Raw genomic sequence first — 27,950 nt, forward strand, 5'->3', positions numbered from 1 at the left:
GTTCTGACATGATCGACCCCTCATGAACCCATGCTGATGAGGCGTTACACCCATGTTTTCCTTGAGGTATTCTAGGATAATACCTCTCAGAAACCCCTTGAATATTTTTCCAATTCTTGAAGTGGGACTTACCAGCCTGTAGTTACCAGGCTCACTTCTAGACCCCAATGCGCCAATCCAGTGGTACAACCCCGGTCTCAATAGTGTCCCTAAATATAAAAAAATGGCGGTCTATCTATCATGTCACTTAGTTCCCTTAGAACCCTTGGGTGTATTTCATCTGGACCCTGCTATTTGTTGATTTTAATCCTTTTTAGGGTTATTTTTGTTCTGTTTGGCAATTGGTCTTTCTGCCTCATCTTTGGCAGTTTTGATCTTTTCCTTACATAATTTGTTTTTTCCCCTGTATGCTTTTAGCGCTTTTTCACTATCTTCTTGATTTAATAGTTTAAATTCTTCCTTTTTTTTGCTTATTGCCCCCCATTGCAGTCTTGTCAAGCCATTGGTTTAGTCCTTTTATTTTTAAAGGGTATGAACTGCTGACATGAGGTACTTGAGATGTTTTTAAGCTTCTCCCACTGGTCACCTGTACTGTTATTTTTGAACCCCCCCCCCCCTTCCCATTACTGGGTCCCAGGTCACTGATTACACTGTCTTCCCCCCTATTGCTCCTGATGCCCCCCTCCCTCCCCACCCTGGTCCCCAGTTTAAATACTTCTCCAACCTTCTAGCCATCTTCTCCTCCAGCACATTTTCTCTAGAGAGGGATGGTCATGCAGAGGTTATTAATACCCAGTAGCAAAGATTATGGGATATCAAGGATTGGGTCTTTCTCCAAATGCATGGCAACTGCAGCATGTATGGGTGAATGGACTTTTTGTAATCTTTTAAAGGGGTATTAGAATCTCACACTTTTATGCCATATCCATATTGATGTGCTATAAAAGTTAAATAGGTGCGGGTCCCAGCTCCAGGACAAGAATGTATCTCCAGTTGTGTCTTCCACTACTTTTTGGCCTGGATATATAAAGTGATCAGGATTACAGAAACAGATTAATGGGCTACGCTACGTTGTTTCCTTAACCCCTTAGTGACCAGGCTATTTTTCTTTTTTTCATTTTTGTTTTTTCCTACTCCCTTTAAAAAAATCGTAGCTCCTTTATTTATCCATCGACGTCGCTGTATGAGGGCTTGTTTTTTGCGGGACGAGTTCTATTTTTCAATGGCACTATCTATTGTACCATATAATGTACTGAAAAACTTGTAAAAAATTCTTAGCGGAGAGAAATGGAAAAAAAACGACATTCCACCATCTTTCGGTGCGTCCTGTTTCTACGCCGCACAAACTGCAACAAAAACGACCTGATATTTTTATTCTATGGGTCAGTACGATTACTATGATACCAAACTTATATAGGTTTTTTTTTTTTGCTGTAGTACTTGTATTTTTTTTTTAAGATATTTAATTTTTTTCAATTATCTTCTGCGGTCATTTTATGCGTGCAATAACTTTTTTATTTTTCTGTTGACGTAGTTGTGCAAGGGCTCAATTTTTGCGGGATGTTCTGTAGTTTCCGATAGTATCAATTCGGAATACATACAACTTTTTGATCGCTTTTTATTGCATTTTTTCTGGAAGACAGGGTAACTAAAAAAGTGTATTTCTGGCGTTCTTTATTTTTTATTTTTTGGACGACGTTCACCGTGCAGGAAAAATAATGCAATACTTTGATAGATCGGACTTTTACGGATGCGGCGATACCAAATACATATTTTTATTTTATGATTTTGATTTTTTAGTAATTGATATGGCAAAAGGGGGGTGATTTAAACTTTTATAACTTTTTTTTTTTTTTTTTTACAATTTAATAAACTTTATTGATCTTTTTTTTAACTTTACTTTGAAGTGCCCCTGGGGGACTTTAACATGCGATGCTTTCATCGCTCCTGCAGTATGATGTAATGCTATAGCATTACGTCATACTGCTTTTTGACAGGCAGTCTATGAAGCCACCCTGTGTGGATGACTTCATAGGCAGTCTGCTAAGGCAGCCCTGGGGCCATTCATTAGGCCCCCGGCTGCCATGACACCTGCACGGATCCCCCGATCTCACCGTGGGGGGGGGCCATGCGGGACCCCCAAACAGCGTTCGGGGGATTTAAATGCCGCTGTCAGAATTGACAGCGGCATTTAAAGGGTTAATAGCTATTGCCCGCAGGTGTCAGCTGTAATAAACAGCTGACGCCCGCGCTGTATGGAGGGAGATAGTGGCGCTACCTCCCTCCATACACGTCCTGCAGCTGCAGGACGTAAAAACACGATAGGGTGGTCACTAAGGGGTTAACTTCCGTAGAACTTAATGGGAGTTACACAAGTGACGTACAAAGCGGTATTTCCTTTGTGGTCACTTTAGCCAAGATGGGAGCACACGTTTAATTTGACTGTCCAGCATCCCCCAAGTTTGTGTTCTATATGCTAATAAAATGCTGTCAGGTAAAAGAAATGACCTGTAGCTGGGCCAGAACTTCAGGCCTCACTGCTGTTCTTGCTGCACCGTCTATTGGGCATGCAGACCTTAGTTACTGACCTCATCTGCTGGTCTCCAACTACCACCATAATTTTGTCGTAGATACACCAGCAGCTAGCTTGATCCTAAAAGTAAAGGATAATGGGGCTGGAGTTAAACTATTCAGCCCTGACATCATATATAAAGGGACTGCTGGAAAGGACTTGTTTGGGTAGAGTATTTCACATAAATGGTCGCCCCAAGAGTGACAAATCTCTTTTTCTACTTGGAAAGGTTTATTTGCATGTTCTAGGAACCAACCAATTTCACAGTGTTATAGAACTGAGAACGTAAGCGGTAGAGGAGCATGAATGTGAATCACATGCTAGAGGGCTTGTATTTCATGGTGCATAGTGTTGTGAAAAAATACACTGATCCAGAATTCTACTTTTACTCTAATCCTAAGATAGTGAAGCCTCTCGTCCATAGCTTTGTCCTTAAGGCCTCCTTCACACAGACCACAAAGTCGCGCTGCTACAATCCTACAGATCACATGTATGTGAAGCCCATGCTTTCCTAAGGGTTACTTCACACATGCAATGTTTTGTAGCATGCAACCACCTGACTTAAAAACCTCACGGGTCCGGCGATATGCACACGAATCGTGAGGTTTTGTAGACCATGTTTCCCTATGGAGCCTTCCTCTCTGTTGCATTGCACGAAAACGCGATTTTTGTGCCGTGTGATGCAACTTTGACAGTAGGGAATCCTACTGACAAAGCCATAACCTGAGCCCTGGATGCAGGGAAAAATAAAACAAAAAACACATACCTCACCTTACACGCGATTTCCGACGCCGCAGCAGCTTCTCTCCAGGTCCACGGCACTGTTTCTCTTCATCATCTTCTGGCCAGGGATTCTGGGCATTCACCCTTATTCTGTAGTTTTTATTTACTTATTTATGTAATTATTCTTTTTACGATCTATGTCCCTATGACGTCATGTAAGACCTCTGGGGGACATTCACATTTCACATTTTTCCACTGTAACTGGGGCATCCATAGGAGCCTCAGTTACATGGAAAACACCCCCTGTAGTGACAATAGTCGCTGGCAGAGCTGATTCGGAGTCTGCTGGGACCCTGTAGCTCTGCTGTAGCAGGGAATCCTGGTGGCCACGTGACCTCTGGACTCCCATAGTGGAAGAAACGCTTCCACTTTCACTTTTTAGTACATATCGCTCATTGATGTTTGTACTAAACAAAGGAGGAGGCAGAAAGGGTTAAAACCCACTTCTCCCTCCTCCTCAGACTTATGAGTTGTGACTAACAGCTGACAACCCGTCCTGCTTCTGTTTGATTTCAGAAGCAGGAGGCTTTAATGCCCGCCATAATTTTACATACGACTGGGCTTTAAGCCTCGGACCAAGCGCCGTAAATTAACGGGTTAAGTTTGGTACGGTGTTAGCCAGTAGAGCAAAATGTGGTTGTTCTCAGTAAGAGAAACCAAGTAATCTTGTAGATATGATACCTTTTAATGGCCAACAAAAATATATGATGTTATAGCAAGCTTTCGAACCTACTTGGGGTCAAACCTGAAGAAGGACCCTAAGTAGATTAGACAGCTTGCTATAACATCATGTATTTTTGTTAGCCATTAAAAGGTATCATATCTACAAGATTACGTGGTTTCTCTTACTGGGAACAATCATAAGAAATGATATGTCATTCCTTTTTTTTTTCCACACATGGATTTCAAATCCACATGTCGTGGGTTCTCATTAAAATCAACGAGGGCACAGATTTAACACTGATTCTATGTCAAATCTGCATCTTGTTGTGAACAAGGCCTTAAAGGGGTGTTCCGTGACTTTAAATACTGATGACTTATCCTTCGGATAGGTTATCAGTAGCTAATTGACGGGGGCCCGCTGCTTGATCGTTTGGCCTGCTGTCAGTTTAACCCCTTAACGACGGCCCCATCGGGAAACTACGTCCTCAGAAAGTGGGCCTTAATCCTAGAGGACGTAGTTTTATGCATCCTCTTTGGATTAATGCCCACTGGCCTGAGGACGTGACAGCTCCATGCTGTCGGTGCCCGCAGGTAGCCGACAGCATGGAGCTGTCATCCCAGGATGCGGGCAGTCCCCCCCGGCATTGCGATCGGCGCTATAAAATAAATAGCGCCGATCGCAAAAAAGTAAATAAAACAGTGTAAAAAAGTAGTAATTCAGCTGCTATGATGGATCGGATCCATCACGGCAGCTGAAAATACTCACACGGCTTGTCGGCGGTGTCCCCCCGGAGATCTGGTCCTCCCGGACCCGCCGGCGGCCTTCTGCGCATGCGCGCCTGACGATGACGTCACGCGCACGCGCAGAAGCCCGGGTGTCCCCGGCAAATTTAAAATATCCTGGCTCCCGGCTCCTGAAGGTAGCCGGGAACCAGGAGGTGTTACCGGGGACCACTGTGAGCGGTCCCCGGGCCCGCGATCACCGCTATCCATTGCGATAGCGGTGATCGCGAAAAAGTTTAAAAAGTAAAACAAAAGTAAAGTTTCACCTCCCCTCATGGATCGGATCCATGAGGGGAGGTGAAGATACTCACCCCCGGTCCTCTGCGATGTCCCGATGTCCCGGGACCCGAAATCCCCGTCTGCGCATGCGCGCCCGATGATTGACATCGGGCGCGTGCACAGAGGGGCTCGAGCCCCGGGAAATTCAAAATTGCTCTGCTCCTGGCTGCCATGTGTAGCCAAGAGCAGAGGGATGTCACCAGGGACATGATCACTGTCATCCAATGGATGACAGTGATCATGTAAAGTAAAAAAAAAAATGCAAAAAGTAAAAAAAAATAAATAAAAAAAGGGGTAAAAGGTAAAAAAAAAAAGTGCAAAAAGTTAAAAAAAGCTTGCGTTTCATCTCCCCCCACGGATCATATCCATGAGGGAGGATGAAATGACGTACCTAAGGCCTGCGGATTTATCCGCGGACCTCAACCCAGCTTCTGCGCACGCGCCCGTCACCAATGTGGCAGGCGCATGCGCAAAAGCCGTGGTTTTTTAAAATCTCCCTGCTCCTGGCTACAAAACTTAGCCGAGAGCCTGGAGATTTCACGGGGGCCGCGGTCAGCGGTTCCTGGTCACGTGTTCGCCGTTATCCAAAGAATAATGGCGATCACGTAAAAGTTAAAAAAAGGTGAAGCTTCATCTCCCCTCACTGATGCGATCGGTGAGAGGAGATAAAATTTTTTACCGGAGGCCTCCATATTTGCACTCCGACGCAATCTTCTTCCGTGAACTTTCCCGTATTCTGCGCATGCGACCGCTGGCAAAACACCGGACACATGTGCAGGAGTCGGGGAGCACAGGAAACTTAATATCTCCTTGCTCTCGGCGACCAACGGTCACCGAGAGCCTGGAACAGTGACGGGTGGCCTTGTTGAGCGGTCCCCGGTCACGTGAAAAAATGGTAGCGATCTACCTTTGGCCGGTCTCACATGACCGGATAGGAATTACGGATTCCGCATGCGTTTGATTAGCGGTAATACGCAGATCAATTGCATTGGATTACACAATTCCGCTCACATTAGCGGGTTGGAATTGCGTAATCCACTCGCAGAAAAAAGAACGCAGCAGGTTCTATTTTCCCGCGGATATCCGCAACATAGAGACCATTGTGCTCCATGGTCATGGATATACCTGCAGCCCATACGCAACTACGTTGTATACGGGCTGCGGGTACCCGCGTCATCGCTAAGCGACGGTGCGGGAAATACAAACAACAAAAAAAAAAGTGTACTGCGCATGACCGCCCGTGTAAGTACGCAGTTATGCGCAGTACATTACGCGGCCGTACGCAGGGTCACAGCTGGGCTCACAGCCGGGATCCACCTAAGGCTGTGTGAGCCCGGCGTTATTCAGACCGCTACCTGTAATACGCAATTTACAAGAAGCCCCGGGAACGCTCGCCTTCCTGCAGTTCCAGGAGCAGCTTGTTGAGCACCTTCTGTGTGAGACCACCGCACCTCATCAAGCTTACGGAGACTCACAGAGCGCCACTTTTTACACCCCATCCCCGCCACTGAGGTCAAAAAAGGACTCCCAAAAAGCATGAGAGGAGGGGGGATACCCGGTTTTATTGCCCCATGTGCCCATCCCAACCAGCCTCCATAATTACCCGTCTTTGGAAATACTACACAGTTCACATTATTACTTTTATCTAAGATTTGGGGAACGCCGAAAAGGGCGTGGAGGGGGGGGGGATTTTAGGGAGTCCATTTTTATTCCGTACAAATGAGCAATGGGGCCTGGAATTTATTCAGTTATGCCCTGCAATCCAACGGGTGTTCCCTCCATTACAGGCCTTGCCATGTTTCCTGTAAGTAGATTAGGGCCACAATGGGTATGTTTTTGAACACGGGACAAACGGGGGTATCCATTTGGGGGTGAACGTCTTCATTCCTATGTAAACTGTACAAAAAAAAAAGTTTTTAAATTGACAAAATTGCCAAAAAAATGAAAATTGTAATTTTTTTCTTCTGCTTTGCTGAAATTTATTCAAATACTGTGTGGTCAAAATACGCAGTACACCCCTAGATGAATTCGTTAAGGGGTCTAGTTTTTAAAATGGGGTCATTTGTGGGGGTCTTTATCGTTTTGGACGCTCAATGACTCTATAAGTGGGCAATGGGGCCTGGAATTTATTCCGTTGTACCCTAAAATCCAACGGGTGCTCCTTCCATTATAGGCCTAGCCATGCGTCCTTTAAGTAGATTAGGGCCACAAGGGGTATGGTTCTGAACACGGGACAAACGGGTATCCATTTTGGGGTGAAAGTCTTCATCCCTATGTGTGCTGTACAAAAAAAACTGTTTTTAAATTGATACAACTGCCAAAAAAATGAAAATTGTAATTTTTTTCCTACTGCTTTGCTTAGATTTATTCAAAAATTGTAGGGTAAAAATACACAGTACACCCCTAGATAAATTCGTTAGGGGGTCTAGTTTTCAAAATGGGATCATTTGTGGGGGTTCTCTGTCGTTTTGGCCGCTCAAGGGCTCTACAAGTGTGCAATGGGGTCTAAATCACCTTCATGCTAAATTTCTGTTCTGAAAGCCACCGACTGCTCCTTTCATTTTGGGCCCCGTTGTGCATCCAGACAAAAGATTAGGGCCACAATGGGTATGTCTCTGGACACGGGACAAACAGGGGTATCCACTTTGGGGTGCAAGTCTTCATTCATGTGTGTGCTGTACCAAAAAAGCAGTTTTTAAAACGACAGAATTGCCAAAAAAATGAAAATCACAATTCTTTCCTTTTGCTATGCTTCAATTCATTCAAAAACTGTGGGCTCAAAATGGGCAGTACACCCCTAGATAAATTCATTAAGGGGTCTAGTTTTCAAAATGGGGTCACTTCTGGGGGTTCTCTTTGATTTTGGCCGCTCAAGAGCTCTACAAAAGTGCTATGGGCCTAAAACTCCTTCAAGGAAAATCTATGTTCTTAAAGCCACCGACTACTCCTTTCGTTTTGGGCCCCATTGTGCATCCAGACATAAGATTAGGGCCACAATGGGTATGTCTCTGAACACGGGAGAAACAGGGGTATCCATTTTGGGATGAAAGGCTTCATTCATGCGTGTGCTGTACAAAAAAAGCTGTTTTTAAAATGACAGAATTGACAAAAAAATGAAAATCACAATTTTTTCCTTTTGCTTGGCTTGAATTCATTCACAAACTGTGGGGTCAAAATGGTCAGTACACCCCTAGATAAATTCGTTAAGGGGTCTAGTTTTCAAAATGGGGTCACTTGTGGGGGTTCTCTTTGGTTTTGGCCACTCAAGAGCTCTACAAAAGTGCTATGGGGCCTAAAACGCCTTCAAGCAAAATTTATGTTCTGAAAGACACCGACTACTCCTTTCATTTTGGCTCCCGTTATGCATCCAGACATAAGATTAGGGCCACAATGGGTATGTTTCTGAACACGGGAGAAACGGGGGTATCCATTTTGGTGTGTAAATCCTCATTTTCATGGGCTCTATAGGAAAAAAATATGTCTTTAAAATGACATATTTGCAAAAATATGAAATTTTATTTTTTGTCCCCTAAATTGAACTAATTCCTGAAAAGAACTGGTGGGGTCAAAATACTCATGACATCCCTCAGTGAATATATAAAGGGTGTAGTTTTTAAAATGGGGTCATTTGTGGGTGTATCTATTATTCTGACACTTATGAGCCTCTGCAAACTTGGCTTGGTGCAGGAAAACAAAGTGCTCCTCAAAATGCTGAAAAGTAATGTTAAATTTGTACGTCCTCTAAATGGTTAAAAAAAAACACAAAAGTTTTTCAAGTGTGCATTCAGAATAAAGTAAACAGATGGAAATACATATCTTATCAAAAATTTGTATAGTATGTTTGGACATATTTGGGATATTACGGTTGAAAATGTGAAAAAATGATAATTTTTTCAAAATTTTTCCAATATTGGTACTTTTAATAAATATACACAAATTATATCGGTCTCTTTTTACAATCTAAATGAAGTACAACATGTGGCGAAAAAACAATGTCAGAATCACTGGGATATGTAAAGCCTTTACGGAGTTATGCCACGTTGAACGACGCATGTCAGATTTCCAAAATTTGGCTCCGTCACTAAGGCGCAAACAGGCTTCGTCACTAAGGGGTTAAGTAGGCCAGACATTGTCATCCCTTGTTACCGCGGCAAGTGTGATTGCCAGCACTGCCTCCTATTACACTCCCTGCTTCTAATTGGGGTCGATGGGAGTCCTGAATGGTAGGCACCCATCAATCAACTATTGATTATTAAAGATGAGCGAGCATACTCGCTAAGGCAAATTACTCAAGCGAGTATTGCCATTTTCGAGTTCATGCCCGCTCATGCCAAAAGATTCGGGGGCCGGCGGGGGTGAGCGGTGAGTTGCGGGGGGGGGGGGGGGGTGAGAGAGAGATCGCTGGCCCCGAATCTTTTGGGATGAGCGGGCATGTACTCAAATGGCAATACTCGCTCGAGTAATTTGCCTTGGCGAGTACGCTCGCTCATCTCTATTGATTACCCATCCTGAGGACAGGTCATCTGTAGTTAGTCTTTCAATACCCCTTTTAATAGTGCCCATTTTGGTTATTACTCCCTGATTTCACTAAAAATGTTGTTGAAAACTGTTAAAAGGTCCTTAACAGCTCCTTTTAATATGAAAGGCACTTCCAATACCACTGACGCCCAAAAAGAAGCCAAAGAGAAGTAGCAAAAATTTATCAGAAGGAAATCTGAACTTTATTAATACACAAAATCATGAAAGAACATTTGATTAAAAAAATGGTTACAGACATGATAACAAAATGCTATATATGAACACATCCCTACTATACCAAAGTGAGTAAATTCATGCACCTAGTACATTAGATATAAATCACAATAGCGTGTGCACATGTATATCGCACAGAGAAAGGTGAAGGGGAAATAAATCAATGGCATCCCAATTTGATGTATCAGACGTTAGTAGAAAGTATGCCACGGAGAGCATCCAATGTTATTAGGGCCCAAGGAGCCCCACTAAGTAGTAACATCTGGAAATAAATACTAGTTTTGACTCTTGCTCAGGTATCCGATTACTTCTGGTTGGTTGGTGTCCTCTTTTGAGGCTTTCCTAGCCTGGGTAAATAATGGCCACCGTTCTATGCTTCTCCTGCAGTCTATAATTTCACATCTTGTTATTATGTCAGTGACACAGTTTCTTCTTGGTCACATCTGCTCTCCGTCTGTGTTTCTTTAAACCTTGTAATTGCACATTTTCGCATTAACCATGTGCCAGCTCACAATATATCTTTGTTAGCGTACATTATACATGTATTACAGGCTGGTGACTGAGCGCAGTGCATACAGTGTACACTAAGCGCTGCTTATTGTGTGACTACCAGCCAGAATTGGTTAGACATCCAGACTCACCATGTCACGTGTTTGTGTTTTATAGATTTTTTTTTTTATGGTCCTTATTGCATTTTAGTGTTGAGGTCGGATCTTGCAGACGAGATTGTCAGAGACTAGGCCATATGTGCTTGTTTAATCATTTAAAAGCGAAGAACCCATTGGTTTGGCCAGCGAGATTGTATGGTCATTCGCGACTCGCAGGTGAACAAGGTTTCGGCCGTCAGTATTTTTACTGTGTGGAAGCGGGTTCAGCCTCGAGGGTGTGTGGCACGGTTTGACTGCTGCACTTCTTTGCCTTCAGTACAGTTTTGACACAAACTGATTGCTAGAGAGGCACATACAGATATACATTTTTATATCAGGAGGTCTTTGGGCAGTTTGTCTCTAGTAACCTTGCCGTCTTTTATGCTGGGTTTTTTCGTACTGATAATTATAGGAGTTGTTCAAAGTAAAAAAAGTTTAAAATTGTTCAACAAATTCGCTAAAAAAGAAATTTGATCTGTTCACCCTGCTGATACCCATTCTCATTGCTTGTGGCTGCTACATTTGCTTGTGCTAGTTAGCCAGTACATGGCCAGATTAGTACATATGTACCAAGCTAATGCATAGGGGCCAAAGATGGAACATGCAAAGAATTTTAATTATGTCAAATTGGTAAATTACATTAGTTTCAGTTTCCAACAGATCTCTATAAAAAAAAAAAAGTTTGATTCCCCAGCTGCGCTTTTTTGTGGCCTCTCCATTCAACAGCACAGTTGTTGACATATGGATATCGGAAACACTGCTCAGATGACTAGTTATTGGTTTGTCCTGGACACTACCAGTTTCCCTGAACTTCCTAATTAGTTGTTGTGCACTCAGTGGCTGACATCTGGGTGTTCAGGATTTAAAACTTTGGCCATCTCACGTGAACTTTTTGTTACTAACTATCAGGATGATCTCAATTCTGTCCTAGATTGTTAAAGGCATCTTCGGTATTATTGTATCTTGTCACCACCAGGAAGTAGTTGTGGAGACAAGAGTGACAGGCGGGTGACGCCCTTTGTACCTCATTGGCTGCAGGTCCCAGCTCCCGGCCCAGATTTAACCTCCCCGCTACTGCTGTCACACTCCCTGGCCCCGCGCTGTGTGTGTGTTCCCCGTCTCTTCCCTGGCCATTATGTTAGCTCCCCACTGCTGGTGTTTCTTCCCTGGCCCTGATGTTACCTTCCCGCTGCTGCTGCTCCCCACTGTCCGTCTCCCTTCTCTCCAGGGCGGCAGCGGCAGAAGATCCACACTATGGTGAGACAGTGGTGACAGAGAGTGCAGTCCGTCGAAGACCACAGCAGCAGGGCTGGGAGCGCCGACAGCTGCAGCAGACACACAGCCGGAGCAGTGAGGGAGCGGAGGGACTGCCTCACTGCAGGGGGAATTCCCAGCCAGCATCACACAGCGGAGGTGGCGGCTACTGGTTGGGCAGGGGAGATGGAAGGGGGACGGCTGTTACGGGGAAACTGATTGCTGCATTGTGTGTATTAATTTTTGGCAGCCCTGGAGGGTTAGGGATTGTTTTGCTGTTAGCCTTAGATTATTAACTCTAAATGCTTCCATGTTACAGGTGTAACATGGAAGTATTTACAACTAATAATGTAAGCCTAACCGGAAAATAATCCCTAACCCTCCAGGGCAGCCTAAAAGCTATACACGCGCTGTTGCTAGGACCTTACAGAATTCAGCCGATCGGGAGCTAGGAGTGTGACAAGAGTGTTCCTCCATCCAAACCCTGTCAAAAACCCCTAGCTTCCGGTGGTGACAAGATACAATAATACCAGCATCTTTTGGTATTTGAATCGACATGTGAATGATGGTTTCCATTGCACATGATTCAACATAACTTTATTACTACTCAACAGGACATCAATAACTCAAAAATAGTTGCAGGTATTGAAAAAAAAATGACTGCCCCAATCAATTTTCAATTAAATTCTACCTTTTAAATCATGTGTCCCATTACCCCCTTTCCATTGAAGTTTCTTGAGCTGAATTCAAGATGTCTGCCACCAAGATGGTCGATTGGTACTGCAGTAGTGCTAAAAAGTTTATCCAGAGGTACTATTGGGGTTGAGATTGTCATTTAGTCATCGTATCCATGCCCTTAGCAGTATGCAGATTGCTGTGTGCTCGCAGGATTGCTTTGACTTATAAGTGACTATTCCTTTCAACTGATTTATAAATGGGTAAACTTTTTAATACTTTGCCCTTATGTTGTAATGAGATGTATGGTAATAGTAGAGTCAGATACACAATGTCAAAAATTTCTAAATTTTTTTCTTGTTTATAACTTTCTTAGAAACTTGAGGGGTATGATGGAAATTTTAATAAAGAATTCAGTTCAAAACCTGTCTTGGTGGAAAAAACCCTATAGATCAGGCATATTTGTATCCATTATAATGCAGAGCCAGATTATGGATATTTTTTTAATTTAAATTTCACTCTCGTCATGCCTCAGAATAGAATAGATATTTCATGCTTTGTATACTAGGATGTACAATCTCTTGTGCTCATTGTCTCTTCTGCTAAGTACTAGCTAGTGATGGTGAAGAGACGACCAATCCAACTATATTTCTGGCCCAGTAAAGTGGATCCTGTTGGCCATAACAAACAGTCTAAGCTAAAAGTTTTTACTAGTTCAGCAACCAGAATACTGCATGAAACATGGATGGAGAATAGACTCGGAACAACCACTCTAAAGGTTTATTCACATCTAATCAGCTCTTTTCAATATATCCTATATGGGCATCATAGAGGTGAGGTAGGTTGCTGAATCGGTACACTGTCTATCTGCAAAGATGGTTGCGACTATGGTAAAGTCAATGAACCATCACATATTGGGGTGCCACTGGGGAAATAAGCAGCCAAGTACTTATCTTCTACATTTTACGTCTTTTGACTATTGACAACGTGCCACTAGTAGTAGCCCTCTCTGATATTTAATCCTCCACTTAAACATGAAGTGAAGTGCTGTAGACCTTCAGGTCCATTTGGGTCAATGAGACTGATCGTACAGTTACATTGTTTCCTGATTAGTCATCCTAGATGGAGTGCTAAGAAGTACAGAGCGGCCCGGTGAAGAAATTCTTGCTAGTAATTTCTTAGCTAACAGTTGTAAAAATGAATGCAAACATAGGGAGGAGGCACGGAAAATGTGTAGAACGAAAATAAAAGCAGTGTGGATGATGAAGAGCTTTAGACCTGAAGGTCACTTGAAAGGATTGACAACTAAGTCAGTACATGCCCTACTGAATAACTGAAGGAAAATAATGCAGTACAACCAAGTAAGAGAAAGACAAGTTGTTCTACGAATATAAGCCATCCAGTGGACTGGGGATAACTGTGAATGGATAATGAAGTAGCTGAAAGCAGGATGGAATGAACTAGTCTGTCTTCGAAATGTATCTGCCACCTTATATTCAGTGATGCGCACAAGGTAAACCTCTTGGGATACTTCAGATGGTGGAGTTCTAAGTGGAGTTTTCTGCGTGGATTCCACCTCTAAAAACCGTGGCAAAATCTACATCTTTCCACCAAAGATCCACACACGGATTTAGCCCTGAGGGTGGCTTCACACGGCTGTGTTTTTGTGCGTGCATACGCACGCACAAAAACATGCTTGTATTTGCAAAATTGCATTCCCTATGGTGCATGCACAGGTCTGTGCTTTACAGGCGTGTGCCTGTAAACATAGGACATGCGTGCACCATTCGGAATGCACGCATTGTTTTCAATGATAACAATGCTCTGCCGGCACCCCTGCATTCTTTTTCAGGGAAGAGCTAGTGTGTTTAAAAAAAAAAAAAAAAGAAGAAGAAATAAATTTTATACTTGCCTGTCCACCGCTGCCGTGACATGTGGCAGATGTTTCCTTCATCCCCGCTAGTTAAAAGAATTCCCTGCTGCTGCATCTGCCACAACTGTGACAGATGCAGCAGAGGAATTTTTCAATTCTCTACCGTAGCTGTCTCACATGTCAACTGCGGTAGAGGATTCTGCTGCCGGCAATTGATTTCAGGGAAGGGCTTTCAATATAAACCCTTCCCTGAAAATCAAGTATAAGTGGTTTAAAAAAAAAAATTTGATACTCACCTTGCTTCAGTTGCCAGGGCTCAGCCACATCTTCTCCTGCTGTCCCCTGCACTGTGGTGCTGATCTATCAGCAGGCAGGGATTTAAAATCTCCGCCTGCTGAAAGAGCTGAATGTGAGGTGCTCAGTCAATCACAGGCAGCTCTCCCCGAATGATAAAGGCTTCTTAGAAGGCCGAAACGCGTTGTATACTTTTTAATATATCCACTGGAAACTATGTCCAGCATCTCCCTAATTTGATATATACTAGACGCCTTCCAGGATTTAAGGGGTGCCGCGGAGCAGGCACCCCAACAAAAGTAAGTTACCATTTATTTATATCCATACCGCTGGAGTGACGAGAGGTCCTTTTTCTCTTTTGCTTAGTACCAGAAACAGATATACTATGAAGTAATTAACAGAAGACAAGCCAAGAACATATTCCATTAGTCATTTTTTTTCTCTAATAGATCTAATGAGAAATGCTGTTTCTTCACACGTAATCTAGGCACAAAACACAGTTTAACAGAATTGAGGTCCATGGTCTAAAGCATATCAATTTTTTAAAAGGTGAAAAAGTGAATTGAAATGAAGAGGAAACTAACTCAATTTTCAAGGATGAAAATTAAAATCTATACAGTGTTCTGTGAGTTACTGTAAATGGTAAGATATAAATATGAAAAAGGTTCCACTAAAGGATATAAGTAAGGCTCGGGAGTGCTTCCCCATGTATACACCTTTGGGGCGATAGCCTTTCCTTAAGCCTCCTATCCACAGGCGGGCCGGATTCTGTATGCAGGCGGCGGTGGCATCCACGCGGATTTCTATTCTTCTAGGACATCTATACTGCGGATGGTCCACACGGCTCACTGTCACATTACAGATTTTTTTCTTTAAATCTCTTGCTCTTCCCGTGGAATCTGCGGCCAGTCGGCAGTGTCAACTTTGTACGGGCCGCACATCGGACTGCTTCCTTTGACTACAGTGGATTCTGCTGCGGGATTCAGCAGTGGAATCTGTGCATACAAGTGGACATTGGGTGTGTGCATGTGCTAACACACTGTATACTAGATTGATAAAGTTTAAAGGGATTGTGCCAAGATTACAAGTCCCTCTTCCTGTCAATGTGGGGTTCACTCCCCCACCGTAACATCAAAATGAATGGAGTGCTGGCCAACCCTGCGCGGTCGGCGCTCTATGTGTTTGAATAGGGGCTGATGGAAATTCCAGGGCACTTGCCACTTGGCTATCTCCACAGTTCCATTGAGGGTGAATGGAGCTTTAGCGCTGTTGGGAAACCAGTACTCCATTCAGTCGTCTCCTCACTGCAAGGGGTGCAGTTACCCTGCAGTGAGACACAGGACCCCTCATTCTTGGGATCATTGGAGGTCTCAGTGGTGAGACCACCACCAATCAGCAAGTTATCCCCTATCCTGTGGATAGGGCAAAATGTTATCTTGGTATAACCCCTATAGGGTTTGCCTGTATAAGCTTGCAGCCTGGCCTAAATCCCTCACCATGTGCAAAAAAAAAATTCTTATCCCACATAATCCAACAATGTCTAGAAAACCGCATAAAAGGATGTCACGTTATTCCCATGGGTCTGCTCAAGCAGTTAAAGGAGTATTCCAGACATTAGGATTTATCACCTATTCACCAAATACATGCTAAATTAGTAGGGAATGGTCCCCTGGGATCACTATTGATTGCTAGAGTAGGGAAATCCTAGCCAGCCCCAACTACCAGTCCATTCCCACCAGCAGATCTGCAGTGGGCAGGAGTTGTATGGAGCAGTGGCAAACGTGCACTACCTCTATGGGTTTTATGGAAAAACGTCCATCCCCATGTGTAGAATAGGGGACCCCCTTAAATTAGTTTGAGTGATTACGAGATTCCAGCTAAAACTGTTTTTTTGTTGTTTTTTTTTGCTTTTATTTTTCTTTTGTGTTTTGAGTTTTGTAATATTTATCATGCAAACAAGGTGTTAATAAAGGAATGAGGGTGCATATGTACACATGGTTGTTGGCAGTCCTTATCTGAAGCCTCCTCTTTAGGATTTCAGATTTTCTAGTCACATCGGACTTGTGAGATGTTTACCGGTTTCTTCATCTCACTCTCGTATTCCTAGCACACATACATGCTCAATGGAGACACCATTTGTCTAAGCCATCATCACTCTTTCTATCTGCTGTGCTAAGACTAATGAAGATGATTTGTTCCTGGGCTGAAGACATGTAAAACAGATTGTATTGAATGTACAGTCTGTCACCTAAGGCCCAAGACTAAGTAGGACATTTAGACTTATTTTAAAGTCGCAGGCTTACTTTTTTTATCATGGTGTTTTGAATAATTGTTATTAATTGAAAAAAAGATGAAAAATGTTACAAAGATACATAAATCTAATATCAATTTCAATTTGAATGATTAGAAAAAGATAAACTAAAAATTAAAACTTAAATATGGGGACCAAAGAGGGAGTGCCCATCATAAAACCTCCTACTTATAAAGGGTCAGTGTACAAAAGTGGGGATCTTATTACTTTTTTACTTTTAAATAGGTTAGGACTTCTCAAACTTTGAAGCACACTTCACTAATGACTACATCGTTTTAATTTTTTTGGGGGGTTCAGGATACAAAGAGGTTTTTTTTGTTTGTTTTTTTTTTAAATTAAAAGCTTTGGCATGAACTATAGCTGACGGTGAGGTCCAGACATCAGAAGCCATGCTGTAGGTTTCTAGTAGCTAGCCAGAAACAGTATTTTAAAAGAAAGGTTTTTGGGTGTTAAGCCTTATTTACACGCAACGATCGTTGCGTATAAATGCTATCATCATTTGCTTTTTGACCAAATGATTTTTAGTGGAGTTTAAAATCCATTGTTCGTCCAGAAAACTGATAACAGTGACTGCAGGCTCTGATTCTCCACGGGAGCACTGATAACATTGTATTCAGCTGCAAGCCCACTGTCGAAAAAAGGGCTGTATGCAGATAACAGACCACCTGCTGTTATCCCCCTACAGCTCAGGGAGGCTCATTTACACACAAATGAAGCCAATAAGCTCCTAATGGGCATTAGTGCCCATCAGCAGCTTATGCAAAATGATCACTCAAACTGTCATTCTACCTATCTTTTGAACAAATTTTGAATGATCATCTTTGTGTGTAAATTGGGATTAAGCTGGCTATAGACACAACAGATTGGCCAAGATACTGATGGGACAAATTTTACCTCGATTGTGATGGCACAGAACAGAAAATTATCCTATCTTAGACCATTAGAAAGCTATTGTTCTCCTATCTTAACACAACATACCCCATTGTAAAGTAATTAAAAGTAAATTAGGCAACTTTCACATCTGCAGTGGGGATTTTGTTTTCCTGCTCCCTTTGGGGAGCAAGAAAGGGGAATCCCCTGGCCGAATGGGTCCGCCTTATGATGGATCATAAAAGCGCTGAACTGACCCAATTGACCATAATGGGGTCCGTTTGGTTTCCGGCATTTTACCAGAAGATAAAGCCCCACATGCAGTGCTATTTCTACTGGCATTTTGTGCCGGATCTGCAATTAAATCTCCAACCAGAGTTTTCGCTGCAGATGTGAAAGCAGCCTAAAGCACCCTGATAGCACGGCACTTCATGATATCATGCTGTTAAGAGGCAAGCTAAAGAAGAATACATCTGTACATGTTGGATGTATTTCCATTTACATCAGGAAGGTGTGGAGATATGTTCAACTATCCAATCTACTTTACCTACAGACATGTTTGTATCATATGAATGAATATTGTGCATTTGCGTAACCACATGTATTTTTCTCTGCTAGTGAAGTGTTGCAGTGTTTACTACTCATAGGTGAGAATTATTTTCTTGCACCATATATGTAACAATTGAAGAGCTCGTTCCCAGTCTAGACGTGTGGAAAATTAGGTGCATCTACCGATAATTTGCTTGTAGGTTACTTTATCACCTGAGCAGGAATTTGGATGGATTTGTGATGGACAGCTTGTGCAACCTATCTGATAGGTTGCAGCTCCCATCGTACGATGCTGACACGGACTTGGTTTCCACTCGCTTGCAGATTCTCTGGATAGTGGAAAAGCAAGGTCTGCAAACAATCCCTCCCAGCTGTTGTTTGGCCCCTTATGTTAATATTTGTGTTGTCTGGTTCTTGGTTTAGGCATGTCCTTCTCTCCTCTATCTTGTCATTGCATAACTTACAGTTGATCTGGTGACCTGGGTTTTAGCAGAAATTTCATGTCCACTATTGTGACAAACCACGTGTAAACTCTGTAAGCTTCTTGGAACGAGGCAGGTTAAGAGAAACAAAGCAACACAGAACATGGCTGATGCCTCCAAGGGTCTGCATCTTAAGGTCCCTTTACACGGGATTAGGGTCGGGCACATTAGAGCCCAATTGCTCTTACACAGGAGCGATAGTCATTCTGTGAGTGGAGGTGGACTGGCTGGAGATTGCTCTCAGCCCATCCGCCTCCAATCACAGTAAACAGGCAGTTGCTCAAAGATCTCTGGCAGACATGCACACTGTCCATTTTTTTCTCTTTTTTTTTCTCATTTCACAGTTCTCCACTGTCACCAAGTCATCCATAGGAGCCCCAGTTACAACATCCCTCTAGTGTGACAATAGTCGTTGGCCATGCTGGATGGGAATCTGCTAAGACCCAGCAGATCTGCCATGCCTGGAGTCGGTGGCAATCGCATGATCACTGGGTGCAGTAAACGAAATGGCACCACAGCTGCTTCTATTCTCTACATAGTCCTCATGGAGTGGAATTTATGCTGGAAAAGAGTAGAATGAAGCAGTTACAAACCACTTCTGCCGTCTTCTTCAGGTCCCCGGCTGTCTCTGAAAGTTGAGCACCCAACCTGCTCCTGCTAGATTGCAGGACATTAGAACCTGCACCCGTATATTTACAATGGCACGCGATTAAAGCCCAGAACCAACCACCGTAAACACCACTAAGTCCTAAATACTCACTATGTTTTCCAAATGAGTCCCGAGAGTTGCAAGGGCAGGGGAATGCAGAGGGTGACAAGGTATTGTGAACAAAATGGCAAGATATTTTGAACAAAATCAAATATGGCTTAAAAAGGACCTGTTTCTTCTTCTGGTCAGTGGGGCTGGCTGCATAGATTTACAGCGGTGTCTCTTATCACCCCTGCTCCCACTACACACGACGCTTAGCATGAGTATTCTCTCAGCTTGGAGGTCTCCACGGCTCAGTGCCAATAGATGGCATCATGTTTGACACTAAAAAGTGTAGACCGTCGAAAAGTAATGGTGTTAGTGGGGGTGCGTTTGTAAAGCTATGCAGCCTGCCCCGCTGATCAAAGGCTATGGCAGGTCCTAATTAAGTACTCAATCCCTTGTATATGTATTTTGAACCACTGCAGTATGTTCTTTGATATATTATCATATTGCATTTTGGATATAATTTTCTCTTAAAAGCTTTTTTTGTTCCTTTTTATTTTATCGCATTAGAAAGGTGTGACAGTTGAAAGACCCGGCTGTCTGGTCTGATCTTGGCGTTTTTACTAATTATTTCAATCCATTTATATTTTTCAGATCTGATGCGGTGTGTAATTTCTTTGAGTAGTCAAATGGCAGCCGGTGGCCTTTTGACTTTATTTTGAGTTTTTCTTTTGTTTCCTAAGCACTCTGTAGATGTAATACTTTGGCAGTCTGCAATAACAATAGAATAATAATGGCAGGTTAGGGATGTATGCCATATACAATTACAAGTGGGCAAAAATTCTTACACTACCATTTAAATACTTCAAAATTGTACTTGGCTTCTCTTCTGAATGGCACTTCATATAAGCTAACAATGAGGAGAATCTAGATGCAGTGACAGGTTGTAGATGTAGCTCTGTGAGGGAAAAAATATATAATATGCACACACAACACCTCTTTTCTTAGCAGTATGGTCAGGTTGTTTAGTTACCTTATTTTTGAAAAATAGTACAATTTTAAAATACAAAAAGTAGAAAATATAAAGTTGGGATAACTGACTAACATGATGAAAAATTTTTAACATTTTACAAATTCGCGTGCATTCAAAAGAAATGGTAGCAGGATAATTATGAAAAGGGGTACTGTGTTTCTATATGAAAGTATATTTAATATAGTTGCAATCAAAATTATTCATGCTCCCTTTGGAAATTGTTTATTGACTAAAAAATACAGACTTTTGGTTGTTTCCAAAAAATCAGGAAAAGACATTTCAAATTGCTAAACACAACAAATAGAACAATTGGTTTCTCCAACTTCATCCCAAAATTCTAGTTTTAATGACTACTGTGGTTTCAAAATTATTCAACCCACTGAATAGAATCCCTCATAAGAACACACATTTGCAACTCGGTGTTGTCTTAAGCACACCTGATGCAAGTAATTAAAAGCTTCATTAGTTGTATCAGGTGTGTTTTGAGATAAAACATCTCAAATATCTGGACTGGCTAGGACTTTTCTAACTCTGTTTGACTGCATGTAAGAAATAAGTATGTGGTCCAAAAGGTTAAGAGGTCATTGCCATGCAGTGTTTTTTTGTGTGTGTGCAATGCATCCTAGGTAGATGTATTTGTAGACAAAATTATCATTGTCCATCTATAATTTTCTGACTAGTCAAGATTAAGACTAATGCACAACCTTTTATGAATATATGGCGTGTACCTCTTACTGACTGACTATAATTATAATGCAGAAGGAAAGTCTCTTAAATTGTGAGAGGGTAGTGATAGGAGGTTCCTGTCAGGATCGCCCTTATCAGGGCAGTTATCGCAATTTTTCGATGAGAAGGGTCATGTGATACAGGCAGGACTCTGCAAGTCTGACCTCTTCCCGCTCTCCTTTTCCAATCGGTTTTTACAATGGAATATTTTAATAAGTTATAATAAAGGTTACGTTTAAATGATGGTTGTTCTTCCAAAACATGTGGTTTCTTTGACTTCTATGGATCCGATTTAGTAACTCAAGCCAGTATCTGCATTTATTATCTATCCACAGGTCATGCACACATAACTGTTTATGTACTGTCCATAGAGTTGCATGTTTGGCCAACACATCCTAGATCTATTTATGGGCGAGGGTCCCTGTGGTAACACCCACCCTAATCTCTAATAGCCCTTTAAAGGAAAATTCTCCTTTTCAACAAATGCACATTAACATCTACAAATATTGTACTTTACATATACTATACTAATGTGGTGTTTTCAGTTGCAGAAATTCTTCCCCAGATGTGCTTAAAGCTAGATTGAGCATCTTTTTAGTTTCCTGCTTCCAGAGTGCAAAGTAACTCTTCGCAAATAGTCAATAATATGACAGCCGTTCATAGAACTGCAATGCAACTAGAGATGGAAATTGGACCCTATGCTGCAACTGCACTCCTCTCCCCCCATCAAGCTGCAGCACAGTACTCCTTCCTGGGTCCTTCTTTGAGTTTAAGTTTCAGTATTTTTACTCGATAAAGGAGCTGGTACAGGCCTGAGATACATTCCTTGCGAAGTAAAACCAGAACTTAATCACGCAACATCAGCCCTGCAATACCATGTTTCCATATATTAATCCGCATCCGTATAGATTGCAGTGATATAAATGATAGATCCAGTATGTGTATATTATTATTGTATTGCATTGTAAAACTGAGGATGTGAAGGTGACTGAGCGGAGTCTTGTGATAATAGGCTTCTGAAGGGGATAAATTGCGATCATTTATTTGCCACAGGGATACACCTGACAGCTCTGTGTATATGTTCTAGGTTTATATGCAGCTGCTGACACACACACTGTCATCCCTTAATATCTTATTTCCTAGTTTATCTGCTCAGTGTAGACGGCAGCCGGTCTCCCATATTATAACAGATCCAGAAGAATTATTTCTAGTCCCCTCTGCCGGAGAGCATCATTTTTCATGACTACTCCTAGCATCCGTCATACTTCTAAATGCACTTTTTATGTGTTCTCATACTTTTAAATGTGTCTGCAGGTATTTTTGTAAATGTATTGCCGAGCTGTGCCTCGGAGTGCACTATAAATGCATTGGCTATGTCTGTTATTTAAAAACTGCACACACAGTCTCTAGCCTTTCTGCTTCCTAAGGCAGTAAGTGAAATAGTGTCCACTCTTCCCTGTCTGAAGATGGAAGAGGGGAATGGATGAAAAGGGGAACGGGTACATATTGTGCATACAGAATGCTTTAGCAAGTGGTGCAAATTCCTACCCTTAAAACGACCCTCCGATCCTGGAGAAACAAAGATGGCTGCACTGCTCCTGACTGCCTGAAGCGCACTGTGCATTAGTAGGCATTGGTAGTCTAAGGCACTGCATGCTGCTTTGACTGTCCAGTGTTGCCCACATGGGCAGCACAAGCCAATCAAAGCAACATGTAATATCTTGTGTGTACCGATGTCAACGTATGGCCCCCATTGATTTCCATAAAACAGTGTTGTTGGTATTCTATAATGTCATGTTACAGGGCCTGTTAGAAGGTCTGACATTGACTTAAATGGAAGCTACCTTCCAATGGATGTGGCTGCATCTCCCATTTGCATACTACATTTCCCAGAAGAGCATGCATGGCCTTATAAGTCTCCTCACACCTTCTCGGTGCTCGCCCCAAGGAGAAACTAGATCCTTTCCTATTCATATCACAGGCCTCTCACCCAACAAACCTATTGTACACTGACGAGAGGTGAAACCCCCTAAGCAGCCTATCTGTGTAAGGTTATGCTTTCCTTCTGGAGATCTCTCTGGATTTGGCTTATATTTTCAGTCATGATCTAAGGCCTATTAAAAGACCAGACAATGACTTATAGCACACGTCAGACACCAGGGCGGTGGCCTTTCCACTCACCCAGCCTGCAGCTCTGGTCCAGAGGCAGGAGTGCAGAGTCTGTGACCGCTGACATCATCCCAGTGTCTGCTTGTGCCGTCCTGAGGCCAATAGGGGGAGTTGCTATTATCATTGGACTTACTACGAGGGTAACTTATTACTACAGGGATCAATATAAGGGGCATTTTTACTACTGGGGCCACTAGGGGGATACTATTATTGTGGCCACTGTGGGGGTCACTATTACTACTGGGACCATTATCGGGGTCACTGCTATTACAGGAGTCACTTTTACTCCTGGAGCCACTATGGGGGACCCTATTACAACTGGGACCACTATTTGGGCACTGTTATTATTGAGGTCACTATTACTGCTAGAGCAACTATGACACTACAAGGGACCCTTTTACTACTGGGGCCACTTTGGGTGGCACTATTACTACTGGGGCCACTATAGGTGGCACCATTGGTACTGTGGTCACTATGGGGGGGGGGGGTCACTATTACTACTGGGGCTTCTATGGAGGACACTATTACTACTGAGGCCACTATGGGGGTCAATGTTACTATACAGTCTTACAATTACAATCAGCGCTTTGAAAGCAACCATAAGGCTGATGTGGCCCTCGGTGAAAATGAGTTTAACACCGCTGACTTATAGGGAAGTTGCCTTCCAATAGATGGGGCTGCAGAGGCATTGTACCATCCTCTATTTGCAAAATGTACCTGAATACACATTGTGAAGCCTTTTAAGCCTGAGGAAGCACCTTGAGTAGGTTGGAAAGCTCGCTATAACATTGTGTTTTTGCTAGCCATTAAAAGGTATCATATCTACAAGACTACTTGGTTTCTCTTGCTGAGAACAATCATGCCTCGCTTGTGACATATTCAGTAAAACACTAAAAGAGTCTTTGAATGCTACACTTCGGTCTAGCAACTGTAACAGTCTCGGCTCATGCACCCCCCAAATTAAATTATCTGTTGACGTATTAGATTTCTAATAAAATGGTTAGAATCCTTTCCATATTGACCATTATTACCTATTCTTTAGAATAAATGTTAGCCCTCTTGTCAAATCCTGCTTGTTAATTCCAATATATTTGCATTGTGTTTTTAATGGTCTGAACACAAGTACAACTGTTGCTTATTGTGCACTTGATTACAGCCTGTATTTTAGACCGCCTGTACTCATTTATGTTTCAAGATGTGAATGTTCCGAATCCTATTTTCATTTCCTGTTGTTTGCGCCATACTATTTCCATATGTCACAGGCCGGTTTCATGTTATGTTTTATGCAGAAAATAAAGGACAACAAATTTGAAGAGTGGAAAAACATCCGAGGGCCTCGTCCATGGGAGGACTCAAAATCCTACCAAAAGCAACAGAGCATGAACAGCAGCAAAAAGACATAATATGTAATGGATTCCAGATGGAGAGGGGATCTTCATAGAGATGCTTCCCGAGGATAGAAACCATGAATATATTCTATTTCATGTACATAATTTCTCACTCTGTGCCAACCATGTTTTCTAGTGGCCCCACGCCTCAAATAAGAAGCTGGCTCCGAGTATACATACATTTTGTCCCATCTCTTCACCAGGTGACCTTCATGAGGTGCGGACCTGAACTGTGATTTTGTGATTGTTTTCAGAGACTTGCTTTTGATTAATATTAAACCATTTTTATGCAATCCTGCACTTCAAGTACTTTTTTTCAGAGTTCTGCACATGATTGCTGCAAACAGAATATTAAATCTTTCACATAGTACCAGTCATATAAATTGATTTCTGTACAGAACTGTCGGCACTGCAGAACAGAAGGCAGTCAGGAAAAAGCCGAAAGCTGCTTCCTATGTGAAATAAATGCTTTATAGGTGATTAATGATAGTTTTGTAACATTTATTATTATCATCATCATCGCAGGTATTTTGTTCATAGTAAGCGAAGAAACTACCTTTTATATAGCTTTTATTGAGTAAATTATATGAAATGATATTTGTATAACTTGGTGCTGCAGATACGTTCAAAGAGAGAGATATCCTTTAACTACAATATACATATAGTGTTTAGATAGTAAGACAGTTTAAAGTAGGGGGAACTCAACAGGTGGACTGTGGGCCAAGGCCTCATGCCCATGGGCAGATCCTTGCTGCGGGATCTGGAGCGGGCGTCCGCCTCTGCATTCTGCAGCAATAACCCTCCATAGCATGCTATGGTAAAATGATTCTTCATGCACACGAGCGGAAACCAATTGCGGTTTTTGTTAGCGGATGAGAAATCAAAGCATGCTGCATTTTACTGCGGTTTTACTGACGCTGCGGATGGGCCGCGGATTCCACGGAAAAGGCAGGCGTTTGAAAAAAAATCTGTACTGCGCATGTCTGACAGCGAGGCATGTGGACCATCCACAGTACAGAAAAAGAAAAACAGGTAGGTGTAGACGTCGCCAGGGTCGGATTCTGCTACGGGTACGGGTGCAAGTGCTGCCGTACACTGCTCTCTGCTGATGCAGAGTCCATCCTGACTCCTCTCCCATATCCTGTTCTAGTAGAGTACATTCATTAGCTGGCCCGACATTGGCACAGAGCAGCGTGCGGTGGCCAGAACTTATGTAGTGACGGTGAGTAACTGACCATAACTGTCAAAATGTTTTTAGCAAGGCCAGACATTCTGAGAGAGGAGACTATTGATAAAGGTGGCTAGGGCCACACTGGAGTTTAATGTCACTAAATGAGGCCATACCGGGTTTAATGTCATTAAAAGGAGCCACATTGGGGTTAATAGTACTAAATGAGACCACAGAACAGTTAATGTTACTGAATGGGGCCACAGAGGGGTTAATTGTACTGTAGGGGCCATAGAGGGTGCAGTTTTATTACATGAGGATACATAGGGGCAATATTACAAAAGGCCACAGAGGGGGGCATTGTTAGTAACTTGAGGTACTATTACTAAATGGGGCCACAGGGGCATATTAGTTCTGAATTAGACCAAAGAGGAGTCACTTTTACTAATTGGGGCCACAGAGTGAGCACTATTACTATGGGGAAAAAGAATGGGGTTGTGGCAGGATGGGATGCAGAAAAAAGTCATGGCTAGAAGAAGTCTTCATGGCGGTCTGGGCCCGAATAGATACGCAAAACAAAACAGACGACGCCAATTGGAGAAGACCTAACGTGAACACTGGAGATAACTGCACTGTAATCACTATCACTGTGTATGGTATCCAGGCTCATAAGCATTTAAAAAGTCTTATGTATCCCAAAATTGTATGTATGAAAACATCAACTCATTCTGCAAAAACAAAAACCCCTCACACTGCTCCGATGATGGAAAAATAAAAAAAGGCTGTGGGTCCCAGAATATAGCAAGCGTTTTTTAAGTGCAAAAGTAGTAAGAAAACAAAACCTATACATATTTGATATCAGCATAATCGTACCATAATGTATACGGAATTATAATTATGTGCCTTGTTTTAACTCTCATTGCCGGTGTTTGCCGGACCTTCATCTGATTCAGGTAAGTGGACCTTTACAAAAATTTGTTGCGTACCCTTGGTTTAAAGAGAGATTTGTATCCAATACACTTATGTATAGTATTCCCAGTCCTATATAGTGAAATGATGTGAGGTTTGAGACAAAGTACTCTGTTTACTTCATTGTTATAATGGACAGCAGTCAGTAAGCAGGTTGGAAATACATGCACTGTTCTCTGCTAGCCTACACTGATTAAAAGCCTCTGTGTATATGCTGATATTAGATTGTAGCAAATTGTATAGACGTGCTGGTATTGCTTCTTGTCAAGGGATTTATCTGCCAGCATGGAATTAAAACCCCATTGGCATGCATTATCCACAGTCAACCGACATATGGACAGCATTTAGTATAGAAGTTTCCTTGCCTGGCAGTATATCTTTAATATATTCCTGGCAAACTATTGTCCTGTGTTCAGAAAGCAAGAAGGATTAAGTCTGGAGAAAATGAGCATTTGTTCAGCAGGACAGAATGAGATTCTGCGCTTTTCTGAACATTGCCTCAACAGCTGTCCATGCATGGAGTGTGCACTGGGTAAATCATGGGGGGGAGTTTATAGACTAACTTTTAAGATGTTGGCCCCTTGAACTGTATAGTCCAAGATGACACTTTTACCTGTTTACCCCATTTGCATTGCTGCAATCACAAGTCCCCCAAAAACAGATTTGTTGTGGGTAGTCATGTTAATCATTCCTTTTCTGTCACTGTGACTACCTTTTGTTAGCAAAGTGACTTTTGTGTTTTTGGGTTGCCATATGCGCCCTATAATCCGAGACTATACAAATTACTTATCAAAACGTCCGAAACAAAATGAGGAACCCATTCCTGTCCTTTTATTTTGGCGTAGTATACTAATTTTAAAAATAAACTATAATTAAAAAAATATTTTTTTTGTAGCTTTAAATCCCCTAATAAAGCGAAACCAAAAAAAAGTTGTTAAAAAAAACTATTTAAAAATTAGTCCTATATTTTGTCCTCGAGGACCAAAACACCAGGTTTTTTAACGGGTTAAATATTG

The 27,950-nt window shown here is 42.3% G+C and overlaps 1 protein-coding gene across 1 annotated transcript in view; it reads left to right on the plus strand.

Annotated features, from left to right (window-relative positions):
* The window catches only part of COX16 (cytochrome c oxidase assembly factor COX16), a 64,599-nt gene extending 39,509 nt beyond the window's left edge, over positions 1-25,090 (plus strand). Inside the window, exon 4 of the mRNA XM_066608404.1 lies at positions 24,699-25,090. Within this exon, the coding sequence (XP_066464501.1) occupies positions 24,699-24,812 (114 nt within the window). The 3' untranslated portion in view covers positions 24,813-25,090. The remainder of the gene's footprint in view (positions 1-24,698) is intronic.
* The last annotated feature ends 2,860 nt before the right edge of the window (positions 25,091-27,950 follow it).

This window comes from Eleutherodactylus coqui, chromosome 6 (assembly GCF_035609145.1).
Source record: "Eleutherodactylus coqui strain aEleCoq1 chromosome 6, aEleCoq1.hap1, whole genome shotgun sequence".
Classification (NCBI taxonomy): Eukaryota; Metazoa; Chordata; class Amphibia; order Anura; family Eleutherodactylidae; genus Eleutherodactylus; species Eleutherodactylus coqui.